The sequence below is a fragment of the Giraffa tippelskirchi genome, chromosome X (assembly GCF_054371585.1).
Source record: "Giraffa tippelskirchi isolate mGirTip1 chromosome X, T2T-mGirTip1v1.2.pri, whole genome shotgun sequence".
Taxonomy (NCBI): domain Eukaryota; kingdom Metazoa; phylum Chordata; class Mammalia; order Artiodactyla; family Giraffidae; genus Giraffa; species Giraffa tippelskirchi.
The window spans coordinates 138098985-138122513 of NC_137289.1; the positions used below are offsets into that span (position 1 = coordinate 138098985).

Here is a 23529-nt window from a genome sequence, read left to right on the forward strand (position 1 = left end):
TTAAGGGTTTCAAAATCTACAGATTTTGCTCTTTTGATCAGTGATCCCAGAAATGTCATGACCCAGTAGGATGTTCTCTAGTTTATGCAGAGGGCAGTAGGAGTGGCACTGTTTTAAATACCATTAAACTTTTTCTCCTATTAGGAAAGTATATATTCAGCCTTGAGGAAACATTCCAGGCTTGACAGTGAAAAGCAGTCTTTTCAGTGACGCCAGGTCTGTAGCAAGTTCTTCCTGAGCCATATTCTCTCTCCTAGATGATTTCTGGAGTCACCCTTCATACCGGCCTTTCCTGCCATCATCTGGGAATTGAGTAGAAGCTCTCTTCAGTGGAAAGGCATGGTTTATTTTGGTCAGAGGCCCAAGTCACAGCACATGTTAACCAGTCTCTGTGTCCCATGACTGATTTAACTTCGACCATATCTTATAAACCACTTATGCCCTACCCTCAAAGTTGGTAAAGCTCATGAATGAGGTTGCAGAAATTTTGAAAATTCTGTAATAGCATTTTGAGTTTGTTGTTTCATTTCGCCTTGGAAGTTTACTTCCGAAGGGATCATTTCTCAGGAATGCCAGCATTGTGGCCTGGTAGAAAGAGTAGGAGTCCCACCAACAAATGACCGTGACCCTTCCCCTGGAACAGGGATCCCCAACCTCTGGGATCTACTGCCTCATGATCTGAGGTGGAGCTGATATAATAATAATAGAAATAGTGTGCCCAATAAATGTAATGGACTTGAATCATCCTGAAACCAACACCCCTTCCCCTCTACCCCCCAGTCTGTGGAAAAATTATCTTCCGTGAAACTGGTCCCTGATGCCAAAAAGGTTGAAGACTGCTGCCCTGGAATACATTGGGCCTCTTTCTACACCTATAGAACAAGAATTTCAGCTAGGTGAATTCTGAATTCCTTTCCAAAAACAGACTGCTCTGGTACTCTTTCTAGAACTAAAATTAGATACTTGTGCAGTAAATCTTCTAAGTCAGCTCTTTGAATTCCAGGTGGAGTCAGACCTAAGGCATTTGTATAGGAGAGTTTTTTTGGTAGAGGTTTGGTTCATTAAATACAGCTTTTTTAAAAAAGGAATGCTCCAGCAGAAGCAATACAGGGAGCTCAGCTGGGTGCTCTTTGGTGACCTAAATGGGTGGGATGGTGGGGGGAGGCTCGAGGGAGGGGATATATGTATACATATAGCTGATTCTTGTCATACAGCAGAAACTAACACAACATTGTAAAGCAAATATACTACTGCAATCGAAAAAGAAAAAGGGAATGCTTTTGGAGGGGGAGCTGAGTTCAAAAATTAAAAATAGATTATTTTTTAAACTTATATATGAAATTTATGCATGTAAGTGTATAATTCAGTTAATTTCTAGAACTGAACACATCATGTAACCAGCAAGCAGAATATTACCTGAACCTCAGAAGCCCCCTTGTGCCCACTTCTAATTGTTACATCCACTGCTTCCTTCCAAGGATAATGACACTCCCAACCTCACTCCATCGATTAGTTTTGTGTGCTTTTGTTTCTCATCTGAATGGGATCATGGGCAACATGCATTCCTTTATGTCTGGCTACTTTATCTTACAATATATTTCTGAGGTTCATCAATATTATTGTATGTAGCTGTAACAGACACTTAAGTTTTTCTCCAGAGGGACATTGCTGTATCTTTGCACAACAATATTAGCATTATCGTTCAAGTGACTCATTCTGGAGGATCAGCAATATACCATTATGAACAGAGAGAGGATAAAAGTGCTGGAGAGGAGGGACAAACCAGGGGCACTTTATAATTTATTAACATAGCATGTTATTAATATAGAATACAATTTACAGTATTGATTTTAAAAATTTAAGTCCTCTTTGGAAGGGGGAGGATTCACTTCCTGCTCAAGGACATTATCTTGCCATGCATGTCCGAGGAAAGAATTACCTCCCTGGTACTAGCAATGGCTAGTAAATTATAGGATTCCTTTTATTAAAAAATTTTTTTGTTTATTATATTTTTGGTTTCACTGGGTCTTTGTTGCTGCAGCAGCTTTTCTCTAGTTGTGGCGAGTGGGGGCTACTCTTTAGTTGCGGTGTGAGGGCTTCTTATTGCGGTGGCTTCTTTTGTTGCCGAGCACACGCTCTAGTTGCATGGGCTCAGTAGTTGTGGTGCATGGGCTTAGTTGCTGCACGGCATGTGGAATCTTTGCAGACCAGGGATCAAACCGGTGTCCCCTGCATTGTCAGGCGGATTCTTACTCACTGGACCAGTAGGGAAATCCTAAATTATAGGACTCTTAACAATTGCCAGCTTTTCCTGGGGACTGAGAAATCGTGATTTATTCCCATCTTTCCATGTCCTCATCTCTGTAATCCTCACACAGACGAGGTACAGGAAAGCTGTTTGTTTGCTGACTGACTGAAGAGTCTACAGCTAGCATTTATAGTCCGTTCACAGTGCCAGCCCCTGTGCCCAGATGTCTGCTTTAATCACCACAGCAACACTATCAGGCTGGCACTGGTATCACAGTTTGTTAGGTGGGGAATCTTGGCCATTGGAAATAACTTATCCAAAGTCACTCAGACATTGTGTGGCAGAACCAGGACCTTTGACCCCATGCTTTTTAGCCTTCATTGCAGTGCCTGCTGACTCGGTCTATCTTGAGTTGAGGGAGGTGCAGTGGTGACTGGGTTTGTGGGTGCCCTGTGGCCGGGAGCTCTGGCAGCTGAGAACACATAGCCTGGTGTGTCCTGGCCTCTTCCCTGGTGGCTGTGTAGAGGGAGCCTGCTCAGTGGGCTCTTGCTGCCTGAGCCCTGTGGGTGGAATGTGATTTCCTGGCCGGCTTCTTCCTCCCTCAGCATCGCACGCCAGCACCTGCTGCTGGTGCTGACTGCCTGTCGTGGAGTTCCGATGGTCATCTCCTCTGCAGTTTTCTGTGTGCCGAGCTCCTTCCAGCCCCTGCCCCACCTCCACCACGTATATTTCATCTAGTTACCACCTAGTCAACCCTCACATCTCATCTAGTGTATATTGGCTCTCAATGAATATTTGTTGGAACAAAGTTAATAAATGAATGGTAAATAAGACTTTTAAATTCAGTACTGATATAAACTTTGCTTTTTAAAAAAATGTTGACTCTGCTGAAAAATGTCGAGTAATAAAAATGATAATGAATTAACATCTAATAAAGTGGAAATGGAACATATCCATCCTTTTACAGCCTAAGACATAAATGGGATAAGATTCTGTGACCTCTTCTGATTCTTAGCAGTTTTTTAACCAGCCTTTACGTAGTTGTAATTGTTACATATGTAGCATTTTGTGTTTTTAAATTCCTCTTGATATTTTACAGGTATTGATGTAATAGAGGACAGCCAATTGGATGTTGGATCTATTTCTTTGACTTTAACCTTTGCTTTTGTTATTATAATCATACATAATGTCGTGCCTCAGGGGACCCTGCCCCTCTGCCAGAATGTTAAACCAAAGTACTTTTATTCAGCTCATGGGGAGACAATCTGCCCCTGCCCTGTGAATGGCTGCAGAAAGGAAGAAATTAACATGTGCCCTCCTGTTTTGCAAGATAAATGGAAATGGCCTTTTTACTTCCTCATCTCCTCTCTCTCTCTGTTCTATAAAAGAAACTGGCATCTAGACCCCATAAGATCAATTTTTGGGGGGACACTAGTCTGCCAGCTTGCTGAAAAATGTCATACTCCTTGCGTCGAACACCTCATCTCGTGGTTTATTGGTCTGTAAAGTAGAGTGAGCTTGGACTCGGTAACATCGATGCTTTCCATAAATCTACATGGATTACCTTGCCTATCATTTTTAATATATATTATCCCAGTGGCTGGATCTCCCATAATAAACATGGGTTTTGCTTTTTGTAACCAGTGCCCACCTGGCATTGCCAATTCTCTGGAACTAGAGTATTTTAAAGGGAGGCGTGTTGCAGGTTGTCTTGCTTGAGGAACTGACCTTTTGGGCATTGCTGTCTTATGATTATAGCAAGCTGCAATGATATGTTTCCCCCTTATTCTATTTCAGGATGTTTCTCTCTGGTGGGCAGCGTGGCCATGTGGGCAGACCTGAAGAAGTTTTACTGATGTTTAAGGCAGCCCTTGTCGTCATTTGTCTTCATGTCACTCTGGTTACATCCCTGGAAGGTAAGATGCTCATTTTCCTTTATCTTTTTTTCTGTTTTATCAGTGTGTATGTTTGTGTGTTTGGGATTTTTTTTTTACAATGGTAAAATTAGCATAAAACATTTTAACAATTTTTAAGTGTACAATTCACTGGCATTAAATGTAGTTCACAATTTTGTGCGGCCATCACCACTATCCATTTCCACATTTTCATCATCTCAGATAGGAACTCTGTACCCATTAGGCAATAACCTGCCTCCCTGCTTCCTCCCAGACCCTGGTAAACTCCGTTCTTTCTGTCTTTATAATTTTTCCTCTTCTAGGTACCTCGTATAAGGAATTATACAATATTTGTCCTTTTGTGTGTGGCTTATTTCTCTTAGCATAATGTTTCCAAGGTTCATCCATGTTGTAGCATGTATCAGAATTTCATCTCTTTTTAAGGCTGAATAATGCTCCATTGTATCTGCATACCATACTAAGTTTATTTATTCAGTGTTAATGGCATTTGGGTTATTTCCATCTTTTGGCTAGTATAAATCATGCTACTGTGCACAGTGTTGTGTTAGTATCAGTTTGAGTCCCTTCTTTTGATTCTTTGGGGTGTATATACCTAGAAGTAGAATTGCTGGTCATAAGTAGTTCTATGTTTTAACATTTTAAGGGTCTGGCAAACTGTTTCCCACAGTGACTGCACTATTTAACATTCTTACCAGCAAGTCACAAGGATTCCAATTTCTCTATATCCTCACTAAAATTTGTTATTTTCTGTTCTTTTGATAATGGGTGTGATATGGTATCTCATCATGGTTTTTGTTTGCATTTCCTTAATGATTAGTTATGTTCAATATCTTTTCATGTGCTTATTAGCCATTTGTGTATCTTCTTTAGAGAAATGTCTATTCAAATCTTTGGTCCATTTTTGAATTGGATTGTTTGGGAGTTTTTGTTGTTATTGAGTTTTGGGAGTTCTTTATATAGTCGGGATATTAATCCTTTATCAGATATACGATCTGCAAAAATTTTCCCCATTCTGTGGGTTGTCTTTTCACTCTTTCAAGTAGTATCCTCTGATGCATAGAAGTTTCTAATTTTGATAAAATCCAGTATATCTATTTTTACTTTATTGCCTGTGCTTTTGCTTTTATATCAAAGAAATATCATGAAGATTTTCTTCTATTTTTCTTCTAAGAACTTTATAGTTTTAGCTTTTATGTTTAGGTGCTTTGATCCGTTTTGAGTTCATTTTGTATATGGTGTAAGGTAAGGATCCAACTGGGCTTCCCTGGTGGCTCAGCAGTAAAGAGTCCGCCTGCAGTACAGGAGCTGCAGGAGACTCTTGTTCAATCCCTGGGTCAGGAAGGTCCCCTGGAGGAGGAAATGGCAACCCACTCCAGTATTCTTGCCTGGAGAATTCCATGGACAGAGGAGCCTGGCGGGCTACAGTCCATGGGGTCACAAAGAGTTGGACACAACTGAAGCGACTTAGCATGCACACACGCAAGGATCCAACTTCATTATTTTGCATTTGGATATCCAGTTTTCTTAATACCATTTGTTGAAAACACTGTCTTTTCCCCATTGCATGGTCCTGGCACCTTTGTCAAAAATTAATTGACCATATATGTGAAGGTCTGTTTCTGGTGCTTATTTGTTTTTAAAAGTAGCTACTCAAAGGCACTTCTGTATGGAAATTTAAGGGAGATAGAGAATCACCCTAATGAAGCATTATTTTCAGAAAAGAGGATCTCTATAAGCTTATGAGAGAAGGAGAAAAGGTACCTGAGGAGTACAGTAAAGAGACCAGAATTACCAGGGCTGCAATATGTTTGGGTACCACTGCCAAAAGAATACAGTGCTGTGCAAATATAAAGAATCATTACAGGAACTTCCCTGGCCATCCAGTGGTTCAGACTGCACTTCCACTACAGTGGGCTTGGCTTTGATCCTTGATCAGGGAACTAAGATCCCACATGCCACATGGTGTAGCCCCCTCCAGAAATACCTTTCTTATTTACAAGAGAATTGCAGGACCAAAGAATCTTTGTTGGATAAAACAAATATGTACTGGCAGCAAACAATGTAAGTATAACACACACAGATGCACACAAATAGAAAACTTCCCAACAGACTAATACACAATTGGCAGTCTTCAAAAAGTAGGCACTGGGGCATGTTGTCAAGGAGCCACGGTACTTTACATGAAGAAATAAAGAGTCAATGTGTATTGACTACTTACAGTGTGTTGGGTCTCTGTGTGCTTTGCATCAATGCATCCACTCTCTTAAGCGGCTAAACCAAGTCTGTTGAGGGGAAATCCTTGTCTTAGCACCATTTCCCAAATCAAGAAACTCAGGCTCAGAGAGAGAAGTAACTTGCTCAAGGAAGTGGCTGCTCTGGGAATTGTACCTAACTTGGAATTTTGTGCTTGTAACCACAAAACCAGAGTTTTCAAACTTGAGTGTACATCAGAATTGCCTAGAAAGCTTGTTAAGACAAGCCCATCCATGAGAGTTTTGGATTAGTAGCTCTAGGGGGGCCCTGAGAATTGGCATTTCTAACAAGCTCCCAGGTGATGTTGATGTGACTGGTTCAGAGGCAATCCCATTGCCTCCACAACTGGCAGAAGACATAAGTAGGAAGAGAGAACTCCAGATACACATCATGGGATACAAACTCTGTTGTGACCATGTGACGTTCTTGTAAACTGTGCTCGCTCACCATCTCCTTGGGGCATCTTAATGTAAGTATAAGGAATTATACTTACCCAGCACACTGACATCCTGTGGGATTGTCAGGGCAAAAATCAAATGTCCTCACTTTACTGATGAGTAAATGTCCCCAGGGACATTATTGGTTGGGAAGTGGTGGAGCCAGACTAGATACTAGATCTTCGGTCTCGTGTTTCAGTGCTTTTTCCACCACAGGGTAGATGAGGAACAAAAGTGGAACATGAGGGGGAAAAATCATCCGAAGGAAAGCTGCTTGGTAGAAATAAGTCTTTTTTGAAGTATGTTTAAAAATGATGAAAATAGGGGCTTCTGTGAAGCCAGAAGGTGGTCCAGTGGTTAAGAATCCACATGCCAATGCAGGAGACACGGATTCGATCCCTGATCTGGAAAGATGCCACATGCTGTGGAGCACCTAAGTCTGTGCACCACAGCTGCTGAATCTGTGCTCTAGAGCTCGGGAGCCACAACTACTGAGCCCACCATGTGCTGCAGCTACTGAAGCCCAAATGCCCTAGAGCCTGTGCTCCACAACAGAACTGTAGCCCCTGATCGCTGCAACTAGAGAAAAGTCCGCACAGCAACAAAGACCAGCACAGCCAAAAATAATAATAAAATTAATTAATTAATTTCAATAAATGGTGAAAATGGGCCAGGTAAACAGGAGAGGGCACAGCTCTGACACCAACCTGAGCAGGGAAAACCTGAGTGGATGCTAAGGTCACTGAATGTATTTCTTGCTCTGGCTCTCTGATGAATTGATTTCTTCAGGCGGTGGTTCTCAGAGTGTGGCCTGTCTTGTGGCCCCCAGACAGGCAGCATCAGCATCGCGTGGGAGCTTTTCAGAAGTGCAGATTTTCAGGCCCAGCCTAGACCTGGTGAGTTGGGAACTCTGGGGGTGAGGCCCAGCCATCTGTGCTTTAATCAGCCCTCTGGGTGTTGTTGATGCCCACCCAAGCGTAGAACCACGGTCTTAAAGAATTGGCTGAAACTTTACTGTGCTGCATGATATAGTAGAATATAGTGAGATCCAGGGTTCGAGCCCTCCACATGCCTGCCACCTGCTATTTGTATGACCTTGATTTGCTACTAGACTGATATGGGGCTCAGTTTCCTCATCTTCAAAATGGGTATAATCCTGAGCTCCTCTAGAGGGCTCTTGTAAGGCTCAACATATGTTAAAAAAGAAACTTCATGATGGCAGACATTTTTCTTTTTTTCTTTTCCAGCTCTGTTGACATACAACATTGTATGTGCAAAGGTTTTTCTGAATAAAGTGTGTTGGGATCTGGAAAGGGCTAAATTGGAGATCATTATTGTCTTTCAGAACTCCCATTAAGAGTATTCATGTTGCTTAATAATTACTTTGATAATATTTACCTCATGCCAGCCACTGTTCTGAGCCCTTATAAAAAGCTGTTTCATTTAAAGCTCACTCAGTAACCCTTTGTAGTAGGCACTAGTATTATTAGCTCCATTTTACAGGAAGCTGAGGCACAGAGAAGGTAAGCAACTTGCCCTAGCTTGCACCTTTTGGTTGCAGAGCTGCAGTTGCAACTCAGGTCATATGACTCATAGTTCGTGTGTTTAACCACTACACTATCCTATCTTTTAGCATCCTTAAGCTCTCTGGTACACTAGGTCATGTACTTTGCATAGCAGTTGTATATCTGTAGGTTAAAAAAAAAAGGTGGAATTCACTTTAGGACTGGATATCGGACTGGATCATCCAGATAGCTTATAGGTACCATCTCTCTGAGCAACTTTGGGCTGAGGCAGGTTCTCTTCGGTTCAGGATCCCTGGTCTTTGATGAAGGCCGAGGGGACCTGCTGATTGTACTACACTGGATAAGTAGTTGCATGGTAATGAGTGCCTGCTGTGTACCCAGCATTACTGCCTGCTGAGAGAGCATCATCTCTGAGTCCTGGGAGTTTACACTCCCTGTAAAAAAAAAAAAAAAAAAGCCATGCCCTGCATAACTAGGATACATGAAAAATAGTACAAACTGTAACTAAATCCTAAAGTGTGAGTCAGTGCTATGGGGCTCTAACATATGGCCTCTGGCCAAGTTCATGCATGACGCTAGTAGGATGTTAAGCCTCCTGTAGCAGATGCTTTTGGTGCTCTGCCCATGTTCCCTTGAGCCACCCAGAGGTTATCTTCAGACAGATCTTGTGCCTTCTTGATGGCTCCCATGTCTCACTGACTGAGAATGATCTGTGCCCATGGATCTATGCTTGGCCTGTTCAGGGAACCAGCTAGTAGTGCCAGAGAGTTAATACCCGAGAATGGTGAAGAATGGGAGTTGGTGCTTACCTATGCCAGCTTCCCCATCCCTTGGTGGGGTCATACTAAAGTGTGTTCTGTATACCCAGTGGATTGTTGTATTGGGCCCCAGTTGCCCACGGTAGCAATATGCTCATTAATGTACCCCCTGTTGGCTTTACTCCCTTCCCTGGTCCCTCTCTGCTTCCTGGGGTCATCCCCATTGGGAAACATGCTCATTCTCCAAAGTACAGCCCAATAGGACTACCTCCAGAGAACCTCCCCTGACCTCTTCAGAAGAATTAAATTTCTTTTGTCAGTGCTCCCTTTTGTCTTTATCCATGTCTTTTTTATACTTGTCACTTTCTGTCATGTCACTTTGTCTCATGTCAAGGAGGTCAAACGTATTTCCTTGGCATCATGAGTCTTTTCAGCACATGGTATGTGCCAAGTGAGAAGGGGGAAGAAAAGTTTGACAAGGTGGGTGAGAAACTCATGGGATGAAAACTAATGAGTATTGAGGACCTGCCCTGGGGAAGGCCATTCAAGGTGCTTTACATAGATCATCTCATTTAATCCTCACAAAAACCCTTTATGGTAGATATTTTTCATTTCTGTTTGCAGATGAAGAAACTGAGTGTCAAAGAGATTAAGTCATTTGCCCAGAGTCAAACAGCTTGGAGGATTCCCCATTGGAATCAGTAGCCTGTACTGTTCCTACTCTACCGGGTTGCCCAGGAAGGGAAGACTGAATGAACGTGGCATGAGGCATGAAGAGAAGATGCAGAGGGAGCCTGAACTAAACTGCCAGAGAGCAGCCGCTGCCCCTGGCTCGGGGGGATGTGGACTGCAGGGCACGGTAGCTTCACCCTAGAAGCCTGAGAGATGACTCAGTAGCTCCTAGCAACGAGGAGAGATTGGACTGATACTCTCTTGTTAGGTTGCTGGCCACCAGACAGAGCCCGTAGAACTTCACACTTCCAGTTGTGTAGTTTGGTAGCTTCGAGGGAGTCATTCTTGGTCTACCCAGTGCCCAAATGAGCTTTGACAGGTAACTATAACTTACTTAACCTCTGGTCTCTAGCTCTGTTGGGCTATGCCAGTGTCATTTTTTCTTTGCTTTCTTTTTTTCCTCTGCTGCTGCTGCTTTTTTGTCTTCCAAGGAGGTCTCCTTTTAGGTACAACTATTTTCCAAAGGGTGAGATGACGTATTAGTGGAAGATGGTTATAATTTCATTCTTGCAGAATTGTCTTTCCCACTTGGAAACAATTACACATGAGAGCCAGTTTGGTGATCTCATGAGCTATAATCCCAACTTAGTCTCTTTCTGGGCTGTTTCTAGATCTTTCTGTACTGCAGGCATTTCTAGTGATAGATTTCTCTCTAAGTCCCCTTCTCCAAGGCCTCACTGTCTTCTCTCCTCTTACCCTCTCATGCTTTGTCCATCCAAGTCTTTGTTCTTTCTTGTGCAACGCGTATCAGAGCTGTAGGAGGTGGACTGTATGCTCCTGAAAGGCAGGGAAACAGTCTTGTATGTAAACCCAGTGCTGGTCTACTTGTCCCTCAATTCCTCTCTATAAAATTGAGTAGACTCTTGAGAGTCCCTTGGACAGCAGGGAGATCAAACCAGTCAATCCTACAGGAAATCAGTCCTGAATATTCAATGGAAGGACTGATGCTGAAGCTCTAATACTTTGACCACCTGATGAGAAGAACTGACTCACTGGAAAAAACCCTGATGCTGGGCAAGATTGAAGACAGAAGGAGAAGGGGACAACAGAGGATGAGATGGTTGGATGGCATCACTGACTCAGTGGACATGAGTTTGAGCAAGCTCTGGGAGATGGTGATGGTCAGGGAAGCCTGGTGTGCTGCAGTCCATGGGGTCGCAAGAGTCAGACACTACTGAGCGACTGAACTGAACTTAAAGTTGAGATTATAAATACCGCAGTGGTGATCTGATACTAGGTTAATCTCTCAACCTCCCAAAATCCCCCCCAGGCATGATGAGGTCACTTCTGTTGGACCCTGACTCTTTCCCTGATAGGTAGAAGTTGTCACAAGGAATGACAGAGACTCTGGATGGGTTGAGGAGGAAACTGAAACCAGAGGAGATTGTGTCTCACTTTCCACTTAGAATTCTGGGTGAGAACTCCTCACAGTGGCCCACACATCAACACGGAGCAATGGTAGGGGTGAGAAATAGCGGCGCAGTGTGTTTAGGCAGAGAGGAGGCTAGAGATGGTGTCCTGTCCAAGTCTCTCTCATTTCTTGTGTGAAGGGAAGGGATTCTAAATGGTTCTTGTGTTCCTAGAGGGTAGCTCCGCTGAGAGCCAGGGCTGCAGAGATAATGGTGTGGACAGCTGAGACCAGGGACCACAGGGAGGATGTGACAGATACTTGGTAGTAAGATCTGAGAGGAACTGGGTCAGCAAGAGTGGGGCCGCCAGGTTGGGTAGGATTCTGAGAGAACAGAATATGGGGCCCACTGAACATAGCCTTAAGCAGTGGATACCAGTGTGCCCCGCAGGAACCCTGCCGGGTGAGGGGGATCTCTGGAGAGGCCATTGAGAACCCAGGGCTCAGCACAAGGTAAGCTCACTGATGCAGAGCCCTTTTCCCTTCTGTGAGAACACTGGCTTCCCCTTCCTGACCTAGAAGCCATCTAGACTACCAAAAGGAAGAGGAGGGAAAACAAATATTGTGCATTTATCTGGAAGACATGGGGTTGACTAGAGAGCTTTTTAAAGCAGAAGAGAGCATTCTCTTTAGTCATTCATCAGGTTTGAGGATCCTTCTCCTGTACTTCTGGAATGGAGACTCCATCACAAGATGGAGTCATCTTGGACATCAAAGGAAGCTTGAGGGCTTTAAAATTTTGCTTGTTTCTTGTTGCTACTGTTTGTGCATCTAAATTCTGTCCATACATTTTAAACTAACTCTAAAGCACATGCATATTGAACACTTAGGGTTTGTGAGAGCACTGATAGGAATTGTTGAAGGCTGCCACTATGTCCTGAATTCTGCTCCTCCTCATGGTTTTATCTTTGCCAATATGAAGTAATATCCGGTCAGGTCCCGAGGGTAAGTTCAGGCTCAGGTCCTCTCTGTGTCCTCCAAAGTGTTAGCACATAGTAAGTGCTCAAGAAACTGGCTGCTTGGTTGGTTTTGATTTGTGGCTCTATTCTAAAGCCTAGAGATAGGCTAAAACATGGACTGCCCTCCTCAGCTTAAGGCACCAGCATGATACTCATCTGAACCCAATGAGTTCTGATACAACATATATTATTCCTCTAAACTTTTGCATAGACGTCAGTGAGGTGGCTGGACATGGGCACCAATTACCCTTGAAGAACATGTTTCCTTTCCTCCATATGATGAAGGGGCTCAGCTGATTGCCTGTTACGGTTCCTTCACACTTTGACATGATGAGTTCAATTATCAAGTAGGATCTGTCTTTGAATTCCTGATCTGTTGTCCTGGGATACTGGGGATCCTTGGGGTCTGCCTTGAACTAAGAACCACTCATCTCGGCAATCCCATTTTAAGGCTGCTCTCCTATTCGAAGCTCCTAGTATGAAATTGGAAACAATTTAAAAGTCACATTTTTTCCAAACTACATTTTTCTATTTGACACAATTTTAAAAGCTCTTAAAGTTACAACAAAGCCAGTGGATCTCTTGATTTCTGTATTGCTGAAAGCTCCAGAAATGGCTTTTGCTGAGTGGTAAATCTCCCAGTGACCAGTGCTATCCTTGCCTTGCTGATCACGGAAAAGTCCCAGGGTCTCTGTAGGATCCAGTGGCAACAGCACATAGTACTGAACATTAAGAACAGCAGCAGCAACCCCTCTGGACATTCCTGTAGCTCTTCATGGTCTATGGAGCACCTTGGCATCCATCATCTCCCCATGTCCCCCTGAGGTGGATGGAGAAGTTTGTATTATCCTCACTTTGCTGATGAGAAAACTGAAGCTCAAAGTGATGGGTCCTTTTCTAGGTTACCCAGCAAGAAACCGTATCAGAGTGCCAAAAGCAGCTTTCCAGAACTTTCTTCTGCAGTAGCCCATATGAAGTGCTTGCTTTTGGCCATATGAGTACGTTTTAGCCAAGATCTTTAACGTGGGTGACTTGAACCATGAGGGATGTTGTTCTAGATGAGGGCTTGACAAGCTTTTCTTTAAGGAACAGGATGATAAACATTTTGGTTTTGTAAACCATATGGTCTCTGTGGCCAACTACTCAGCTCTGCCCTAGTAGCTCAAAAGCAGCCCTAGACAATATATAAATGAGTTCAGTTCAGTTGCTCTGTCATGTCCAACTCTGTGACCCCATGGACTGCAGCACGCCAGGCCTCCCTGTCCATCACCAACTCCCAGAGCTTACTCAAACTCATGTCCATTAAGTCTGTGATGCCATCCAACCATCTCATCCTCTGTTGTCCCCTTCTCCTCCTGCCTTCAATCTTGCCCAGCATCAGGGTCTTTTCCAAGGAGTCGGCTCTTCATATCAGGTGCAGAAAGTATTGGAGCTTCATCTTTAGCGTCAGTCCTTCAAATGAATATTCAGGGTCGATTTCCTTTAGGATGGACTGGTTGGATCTCCTTGCAGTCCAAGGGACTCTCAAGAGTCTTCTCCAACACCACAGTTCACAAGCATCAATTCTTCGGCACTCAGCTTTCTTTATGGTCCAACTCTCGCATCCATACATGACTACTGGAAAAACCATAGTTTTGACTAGATGGACCTTTGTTGGTAAAGTAATGTCTCTGCTTTTTATTTTTTTTGTTGTTTGTTTTTTTGTGTGTGTCTCTGCTTTTTAATATGCTGTCTAGGTTGGTCATAACTTTTCTTACAAGGAGCAAGCTTCTTTTAGTTTCATAGCTGCAGTCATCATCTGCAGTGATTTTGGAGCCCAAGAAAACAAAATCTGTCACTGTTTCCTTTGTTTCCCTATCTATTTGCCATGAAGTGATGGGACCGGATGCCATGATCTTTGTTTTTTGAATGTTGAGTTTTAAACCACTTTTTTCACTCCTCTTTCACTTTTATCAAGAGGCTCTTTAGTTCCTCTTCGCTTTCTGCCATAAGGGTGGTGTCATCTGCATATCTGAGGTTATTGATATTTCTTCCTGCAATCTTCATTCCAGCTTGTGCTTCATCCAGCCCGGCGCTTCGCATGATGTACTCTTCATATAAATAAGCAAGGTGACAGTATACAGCCTTGATATACTCCTTTCTCAATTTGGAACAAGTCTGTTGTTCCATGTCCGGTTCTAACTGTTGCTTCTTGACCTGCATACAGATTTCTCAGCAGGCAGGTAAGGTGGTCTGGTATTCCCATTTCTTGAAGAATTTTCCACAGTTCAGTGAGACCATGTGCTGTGCCATGTAGGGCCACCCAGGACGGACGGGTCATGGTGGAGAGTTCTCACAAAATGTGGTCCACTGGAGAAGGGAATGGCAAATCACTTCAATATTCTTGCCTTGAGAACCCCATGAACAGTATGAAAAGGCAAAAAGATAGGACACTGAAACATGAACTCCCCAGGCCAGTAGGTTCCCAATATGCTACTGGAGAAGAGTGGAGAAGTAGCTCCGGAAAGAAAGAAGAGGCTGAGCCAAAGTGAAAACAACGCCCACTTGTGAACATGACTGGTGATGGAAGTAAAGTCTGATGCTATAAAGAACAATATTGCATAGGAACCTGGAATGTTAGGTCCATGAAGCAAGGTAAGTTCGAAGTGGTGAGATAGGAGATGGCAAGAGTGAACATCAACATTTTAGGAATAAGTGAACTAAAATGGACTGGAATGGGTGAATTTAATTCAGATGACCATTATATCTACTACTATGGGCAAAAATCCCTTAGAAGAAATGGAGTAGCCCTTATAATCAACAAAAGAGTCCAGAATGTAGTCCTTGGGTGCAGTCTAAAAAAGGACAGAATGATCTCTGTTCGTTTCCAAGGCAAACCATTCAATATCACAGTAATCCAAGACTATGTCCCAACCACTAATGTAAATAAGTAGGCGTGGTTTTGAGACAGTAAAACTTGAGTTGCAAATACAATTGGTGGGCAAGATTTGGCCCATGGACTGTAGTTTACTCCTGATCTAGATAGTACGGAAGCTATGCGGAACTTACTCCTGATCTTAAGTTAATGTTACAACCATGCTTTGTTTACTTGCTGGCTAGGCCTGGCTTCGTAGGGTACTCCCCTCTTTCCACCCTTCTCATGAGTAAATCATGACTTTTTTTTTTTTCCAGGTTTAAAGGGTTTAATAAGTTTACCCCTTCAGTTCCTATTTGCAGCACCCAATATTCCTTTGGCTTCCAATATTCCAGGCTTCCCTGGTGGCTCAGATGGTAAAAAATCTGCCTGCAATGCTGGAGACCCAGGTTCGATCCCTGGGTTGGGAAGATCCCCTGGAGAAGGGAATGTCAACGCAGTCCAGTGCTCTTGCCTAGAGAATTCCATGGACAGAGGAGCCTGGTGGGCTACAGCCCATGGGGTCTCAAAGAGTCGGACATGACTTAGTGGCTTACCCACAATACTCCTTTGAAACACCAGACAGACCCTGAAGTGGCCAGCAGTCAAGTTCAGACCTACAGAGTTTAAAAGTTCAGGTTCTTTGAGCATTCCGTGTTGCAGTGGGGCGTGTCCGAAATTGGTACCTCCCTATCTTTGGCGGATCTTTAAATGTACCAGTGAAAGAAGCTTTTTCCCCTTAAAGGCGAAGAAGGAAAATCATTCCTCAAACCCAGCGGAGATCTGGCTGAGAGGTCTTTCTACTGTCCCGTGTCTTCAAGCTCGTGTTTTGTTTTTGCAGTGGAGCAAGAGACCAAAATCTAACCGGAGTTACACGAAACAAGACAGTGTTGGCTATAAAGGGAGTGACCAGGAGCAGCAGAGCCTGTGCTGCTCAGAAAAACAAAAATAACAGGTCCACCAAATACAACAGCTCGATTACAAAAATCCATTCATCCTAGAGTGGTGGAAGACAGGAAGGGGAAGTGAGAGGGGAAATGGCACAGGGAGAAAGAGTATTCAAATCAGTCCAGGCATGGGGCTGGCAAATGCTAGAAAAGAGCTGCAGTAAAACCTGTGATCCTTTCAGACTCACCGGTGTTTAAAATCCATACTGGTTGGTATCAGGAAGATTCTGCCTTTTACATGCAGCAGAGACAAAAATCTGGATTGCTCAGAGAGAATGGAGCAGAGGCAAGGCCCTTGGCAGGGTAGGCCCTACCTTCCCTGGGAGGGGATGGAGGTGAGTCAGGAAAATAGCTGCCACAGCGTCCTTCTGATCCCACCCACCTACTCTGGATGGTGGGTGACCAGCTCAGTGCCCCGCAGCAGCCTTCAGTTTGGCAGGAGATGGGTGTGGTGATAGGAATTTTTCTACAGAAGTAGAGCTACTCAGGGCCGACTGCAGATAGACCGTCTTGTGGAAGAGTCTTTCGCTTAAGAAAACTACCAAGGAGAAGAGGCACAGTTGGAAAAGGTATGCTTTGCCAGGGGTCTTTGCTTCATTGGTGCCGATAATGAATAAAGGAAAGAGGACAGAGAAGAGGCAGCCACCGACAATGTAGGAGGACTGCATTGCTGTGAGGAAAGCCACGGGCAAACCAAATCCAAAGTAGTAAGGCCAGTTCCTTTCCATGTTTGGCAACCGCTGGTGCATTTCAATTCCTTTATTGAACCAATGATATTCTAAGTAGTATAGTGAGTAGAACAGAGAGATATGCAGGAGATTAACCAGCTGACCAATAAGATGGATGGGAAAGAGACTCACAAACATCCCTTGGAGGAGGAAGAGAGCCTGAAGCAAGAGGTTGAAGAGCATGTCAGCAATTATTTTGCTGATACTAGGGAATGGGTGAGGCTTCCTCCCTGATATCTCGAATGCCAGCCATGTTGGCTATATCCTGAAACCAAATCATGTTGACAACTTTGCTGAGCGCAAAGAGGGGCAGCACCCAGAGAGCACTGAAAAGTGATGTAAGGAAGAACTCCAGCCATGACCAGACATCCCCATGTAGTGATGGATCACCAATAATCTGGGCTATTACTGACTGAAGAACGGGAATAAACACTCGAAAAAATAAGAGGAGACTGAACCAGAAAACTCCACCATTCCAAGCACAGCACTGAAAAATTCTACTAACAATATGTGGTTCACTCTCTTGCTTCCTTTCTATGCTCTGGGCTCTCCTCTGAGCCAGGACACTGCTTGCCCTTCTCCTGTCTCTTTTGCTGAATTCAAGCATTTAGCTTTGAGATGGTACAAATTCCCCAGATGGAGTCTTTTGATTCTCCTGGCAAGGTTCTGCAGGAGGGTTTTGACACTGTCAGCCATCTCTTTACCACCCAAACTACCAACTACACAAAGGAGAGAGAAGTGTCCCCAGATATTTCATCATGAAGGACCCGGGAGCTTCGCCACAGTGACTCTGGCTCCAGCTGGGCCCCTCGCCCACCACGGGCCAGCTCAGCTCCTCTGAGCCCCTCCGAGCCCCTCCGTGCCCTGCTGCCTGCTCCAGCCCGGGGGGCTGGGGCTGCTGCGCCTGCGCTGAATCCTGATTATTTTAAGCTACCTGTGGAAATGGTTTTCTTTGCCAATATTTGATTTAGGAGTAGGCATGTGACCAGCTTTTGACCAAAGAGACACCTGGGAAAATCTGCTGGGGGACTTCTAGGAAAAACTTCCCCACTCTTGACACTCCAGGTTTCTCCTCTTCCTCTAGACATGCACTCTCTAATATGATAACCACTAGACACATGTGGCTATTTAAACTTATATTAATTAAAATTAAGTGAAATTAAAAATTCAGTTCCTCAGTCACACTAGTTACATGTCAAGCGCTCAGTGTTCACCCGGGGCTAGTGGCTGCCATATGGGACAGTGCAGACACAGTATTTCTATCGTTGCAGAAAGTTCCATTGGATAATGCTGTGCGTGGATATTTTCAGTTTGGATTTGATGCTGAAATAGTGGTAGCCATCTGAAAAACACTGAAAGGGGCTAGGGATCTCAAGTGAAAATGGAGATAACCTCAGGTTTTAAAAGGTTGTCTTCCTTGATAGCTCAGTTGGTAAAGAATCTGCCTGCAATGCTAGGAGACCCTGGTTCGATTCCTGGGACAGGCTACCCACTCCAGTACTGGGCTTTACTTGTGGCTCAGCTGTCAAGAATCTGCCTGCAATATGGGAGACTTGCATTTGACCCCTGGGTTGGGAAGATCCCCTGGACAAGGGAATTCGCTGCAGTATTCTGGCCTGGAGAATTCCATGGACTGTATAGTCTGTGGGGTTGCAAAGAGTCAGACACTAAGCGACTTTCCCTTCACTTTGAAAGGTTCAGTCCCTAAACTAACAGTATCTGCAGGATGAAAGAACAGAAGGCTGGAGAGGGTGTGGGTCTTCATAGAGGTTTACCATTTGTCACATCGTTTTAAATACTTTTTGTGGGACTTTCCTGGTGGTCCAGTGGCTAAGACTCCACAGTCCCAATGCCGGAAACCCACATTGGATTCCTAGTCAGGGAACTAGACCCCACATACCGCAACTAAGAGTTCACATGCCACAACAAAGATCGAAGACCCCATGTGCAGCAACTCAGACCTGGCTCAGCCAAATAAGTATTTTTTAAAAAGCTTCATGTGTTACCTTAGTGAATCCTGACAGTAGCTACAATCAAGTGTTAATTCTTCATTTTCTAAATGAGGGAACTGAGACTTGGACAGTTGGAGCCACTTCACACAGCTGAAAAGTAGAAGTGGTAGCATTCTCGAGAGCTGTACCGTAAAAAAAGCTGAGCACTTAAGAATTAATGCTTTCAAGCTGTGGTGCTGGAGAAGACTCTTGCGAGTCCCTTGGACTGCAAGGAGATCAAACCAGTCAATCGTAAAGGAAATCAACACTGAATATTCATTGGAAGGACTGATGCTGAAGCTCCAATACTTTGGCCACCTGATACCAGGAGCTGACTGACTGGAAAACACTCTGATGCTGGGAAAGATCGAGGGCAAGAGGAAAAGAGGGTGACAGGGGATGAGATGGTTGGATGGCATTACTGACTGAATGGATATGAGTTTGAGCAAACTCTGGGAGACAGTGAAGGACAGGGAATCCTGGCGTGCTACAGTCCATGGGGTTGCAAAGAGTTGAAGATGACTTAAGTGACTGAACAACAACAGCATTCTAGAACTTGGGTCCTTAACCACTCCTTCAATATTTAGAACCTGACGCCGTTGAAAATGTTACTTTTACACAATTTTGACTGAAACTTTGCTGTATTCATTTATCTTGTGATGGATTTTTACCTCCAAAGGACTGGATAAAGATTGAGACATCTGAGAAGTAAAAGCAATAGTTTTGCTGATTTAATCTATTAAGAAGTAAATTGATGTTCCAAGAGAACATGCTGTTTGAAATGTACCATGATGTGGGTACATCTTTACTTCAAGGAAATAAGAAGAAACAGATTGATCTTGGCAAGAAGCCTCATGTTCACAAGATCACAATGCTGTAAAAAACCATCAAGGTAAATTGAGGATGCTTTTGCAATGATGTCTGTGGCAGTTGTGCTTGTTTTTAACGTAAGTGTCTTATATGACCTACACCCTTGCCTCTTCTTTCCCTTTAGGAATGCAAACGACATAAAAGTTTGGATTAGTAAAGAACTTTCAATGATAGAATATTTTTCAAGGTAGAAATTTAAAACTTTCAAGTGAGTTGCATAATATCACTAAAATGTAAACTCTGTTTGCGGCCAGGGGTTTTGTTTTATTCCCTGCTTATATTTTATTCCCTGCTTTATACCCCCAGTATCTTGTATATAGGCCTTGAAAAATTGGAATAAATGACCAAGCTTTGGGCAAATCCCTTCATGTTCCTGAGCTTCTTCCCTCCCTTATAGACGGAGGGGCTTGGACTGGTTTGGTATCTAGTCTTTTCTAGACCTATGACTTATGTTGTAATACTTTTCTTCCAGTGAACTCCAAGTCCTAAAAAGATACTGTCTTTTAAATGATTTAGGTAAAATTTTCCTCCCTTTTTTGTGTTGAGCAAAGACAACAAAGATAACTGCATCCAGTGTTTGTGATCAGCAGTAGAAAACCAAGAGAAAGCTAATTTCAAATAAAGATCACACACTCTTTCCTCATGCAGCCTATTGTGGGTAAATAAACGATTTTTGAAGTAAAGAAATATGGTGTAAGTGACTACCTTTGCCACTTTTCTGGATTTACAATATTCTATTAGGTCATCTCAATTCTCCTTCACCTCTGAAATGGTTTCTGTGAACTTCCATTTCCTGATGTATAATACAAAATGATGGAACCCATGATCTTTCTAGGAAATGTTGCTAAGCTAAGGAAACTTGCATTAGACAAACACAGTGTTGTAGTAGATACTCTGACTATTCAAGCATTAGTGAATAGATAGGAATGTTTTAGAATTAGAATGGAAATGACATCATACAAGTCTTAGAAACTACATGATTTTTTAAAAATGCCACTCTGCAAATTATTTATATCACATTGTTTGCATTAAGGAAAAAAAGTTTATTATATAAAGGTAAACTTTATCCAAGGACACAAAGTCATATAGCCTGAATTAATATTACAACTTACTGTGGAAACTGTGATAAAAATACTTTGTAGATGTAATATAATTTCATTTAAAATAGTCACCCCCATTTTACAGGTGAATAAATACAAGCAGAGAAATGCCAGAAGTTTACTCATGGCAGAGCCAGCATTTGAACCTGTCCCTTAAGAGCCTAGTCTCTTATTCACATTTAAAGTCATTTAAGGAGGCACGCTCATTCGTCCTTTGGAAATAGAGTGGTCTGGATCAGTCTTTCAGGGAAGATGATATTTGAGTAACATTTGAAAGAGACACCAGGGCAAACCAAGAGGTTCTCTATGGGAAAAGTATTTCAGGCAGAGGGGGCAGCAAGTGCAAAGGCCCTGAGGTAAGGCTATGCCTGGTGTGTTGAAGAGACAGCTGGGATGCCAAAGTGACTGAGGGGAGGGCCGGGGAGCTGAGGTCTGGATGGAGGGCCATGTTTCACGGGCATGGAGGTAGATTCCATGAAGATGCCTGAACATAATGCCAGCATTCAACAGAGGCACACTCCCTCGCTGCCTCTTGAAGCACTAAGCAGCATTTACATATCAGACTAAAAAGTTCCAGAAGCTACGAGCCTTTAGAAGTAGAGTGAACCCAAGTCGTGGCTAGCATTTTACAATGGAAAGCACAACCCAAGTACTCCATTGTCTGCACTGACCTTGACTGCACAGACACTGGGAAGTGGGGGATGATGCTCTCATATCCCTCACCTGTCAGAAATAGTTTACTTCAAGGCTCTCCTCCTTCGTAAAGTGCACGTCCTTCCTGGTGGGACAGGGTGGATGGCCAGCAGGTCAGTGGCCTGTCGTTTTAGATCGCAGCCCAATGTAGTAGGGCTGGAAAGGCTAGGCTCAGACCTTAGCTCTATCCCTTTCCATGTTATTTGACCTCCCTGTGCCTCAGTTTCCCCATATGTAAAATGGGGATTACTTTCCATGTAATATTGTCATGAGGACTATGAGATAATATTTATGAAGTGCCAGGTCATAGTAATGCTGTATACATGCTTGTTAACTTAAAATAGACTTTCTTTTGGGACTCTATTCTTCCCGGAAAAAAATGCATGTAAATACACACAAAATGCATCTCCTAGATTGTCTGCTAGATCTGTTAACCCCTGAGAGAGGCCAGATCAGCTCTGGAGTGGTTCTCCTATACTCACCCAAGAGAGGAGCAAGACCCAGAGGCTGGGGGATCAAGAACACATTTCACTCTTCCCATTTTGGCCAAGGCCCACCTACAATTGCCAGTTGTTTGCACTTGGGGAAATTCCATCAGCTAGGAGCTGAAGTTTTCTTTAGTGATGTCATTATTAATTGTTTAATAAAAATGTTATGTCAGTATTTATTGAGCACTGTGACGTGAGATGGTCACAGCTCAAGTAAACACATTTTGGTTGTGTCACTGTTGAAATGTTTTCATTCATTTTGTCTGTTATGTAGTAAAGTCTGAAAAATATGCTTCTTGGAAGAGCCCTTGAGAGCTAGTATCATAAAAAATATTGTTTTGTTTGGGGTTCCCATATAAGAGTGCCTAAGGCGTGGTACCTTGTTTTGAATCCTCTCTCATTGAAACAGTAATTCAATCCAGAGAAGGACTGTCACTGGATTACAAATTTTAGTTGGGTCTAAAATATTCATGCTAATGGGTCTAGTCATTCTTTTTAGATCCACTCCTAAAAGATTAAGCCTTTATCTTTCCCATCCAACTTGGGGTGGGGGGATGTGCTGGGAGTAAAGAGTTATTACAACAGTCTCGGGTTTAAAGACAACCAACTGTCTCCCATTTGAAGTCTTACATTTCCCACATATCAAATAGCAGAAGAAAAAGAAAAACCTCAGAAACCTCACACATGACCTTGTATGACTTGATCCCAGGAATCAGGAGTGAGGGAGCAGGAAGAGAGCATTAGGAACAGAGGAAAGGTCAATAAAGGTATAGTATTGAGATCATTGCTGCAGGAGATGCTTGTTTGTTTGAGTAGCCATTTTTGTGTTCCTTTGGAAGATCTGTTAGGCAAGATGGAGTGACAGTTGTGGTTACTACTCCAGAGGGCAGATTCTGAGCAATAGCCATTGAAGAAGTATTAAGTCATTCCTTCATGGACTCTGCCTCACTGCTCTCAGATCTGCCCATCTTTCCCCTGCTGTGCTTTGTATCACAGGGACCTGACCCCTTGCAGTATTTGCATTAAATTCCTGCTCTTGAACTACCTGTTACGTGTTTCTGATAGAGACTCCTTAATGATGTCATCAGGCAATCGAAACATATTTTGAACATCTATCACATACAAAGCCCTGCACTGGACTACTGAAGATAATAAAGCATCAAGCAGTTAAGCATTTAGTTGGGGAAACAAGACATACAGGGAAAAAGTTAAATATTAATAACAGTGCCCAGTGGTATACACCCAAGTGCCAAGTAAATGGTGGAGTCAGGGAATACACTTTTAAGATAGAAAGAGGAGAGAGCCGTATCCATCAGCTTCATGCCAGAGCATGCTTTCAAGGGCTAGAGAACTGACAGAGGTCATCTGAAACTTCGAATTTGGGAAGGGTAAAATTTTGGAATTTTATTTGAAATCTGATTTTTAAATGTTCGTAAGTAACTCAAACTTTCAAAAACTTCAGTGTGAGTCCTAACGTGGGCAAGATAGAACAAGGGAGCTCAATTGGAATTGTGGCCAGTGCTATGCATTTGGTGGCTGGCTCACTGAACTGGGGGAGAAGTCAAATGTGAAGAAGGTTCGG

At 43.2% G+C, this 23529-nt stretch overlaps 2 protein-coding genes and 1 long non-coding RNA gene across 14 annotated transcripts in view; 2 read left to right on the forward strand and 1 right to left on the reverse strand.

Moving 5' to 3' along the window:
• The window catches only part of ADGRG2 (adhesion G protein-coupled receptor G2), a 126913-nt gene that overhangs the window by 53727 nt on the left and 49657 nt on the right, over nt 1-23529 (forward strand). For all 12 annotated transcript variants that reach the window (XM_081566519.1, XM_081566518.1, XM_081566523.1 and 9 more), the window contains one exon: nt 4046-4164. In XM_081566519.1, coding sequence (XP_081422645.1) covers nt 4047-4164 — 118 coding nt within the window. In that variant the 5' untranslated portion in view covers nt 4046. The remainder of the gene's footprint in view (nt 1-4045; nt 4165-23529) is intronic.
• On the forward strand, nt 14339-20353 carry LOC145536748 (uncharacterized). The gene is made up of 2 exons (XR_014076002.1): nt 14339-14871; nt 15409-20353. It is a non-coding gene; the product is annotated as an uncharacterized LOC145536748 (long non-coding RNA).
• On the reverse strand, nt 16485-17501 carry LOC145536747 (etoposide-induced protein 2.4 homolog). The gene is given in 3 exon segments (XM_081566528.1): nt 16485-17054; nt 17056-17398; nt 17431-17501. Coding segments are annotated over 3 exon segments (984 nt in total).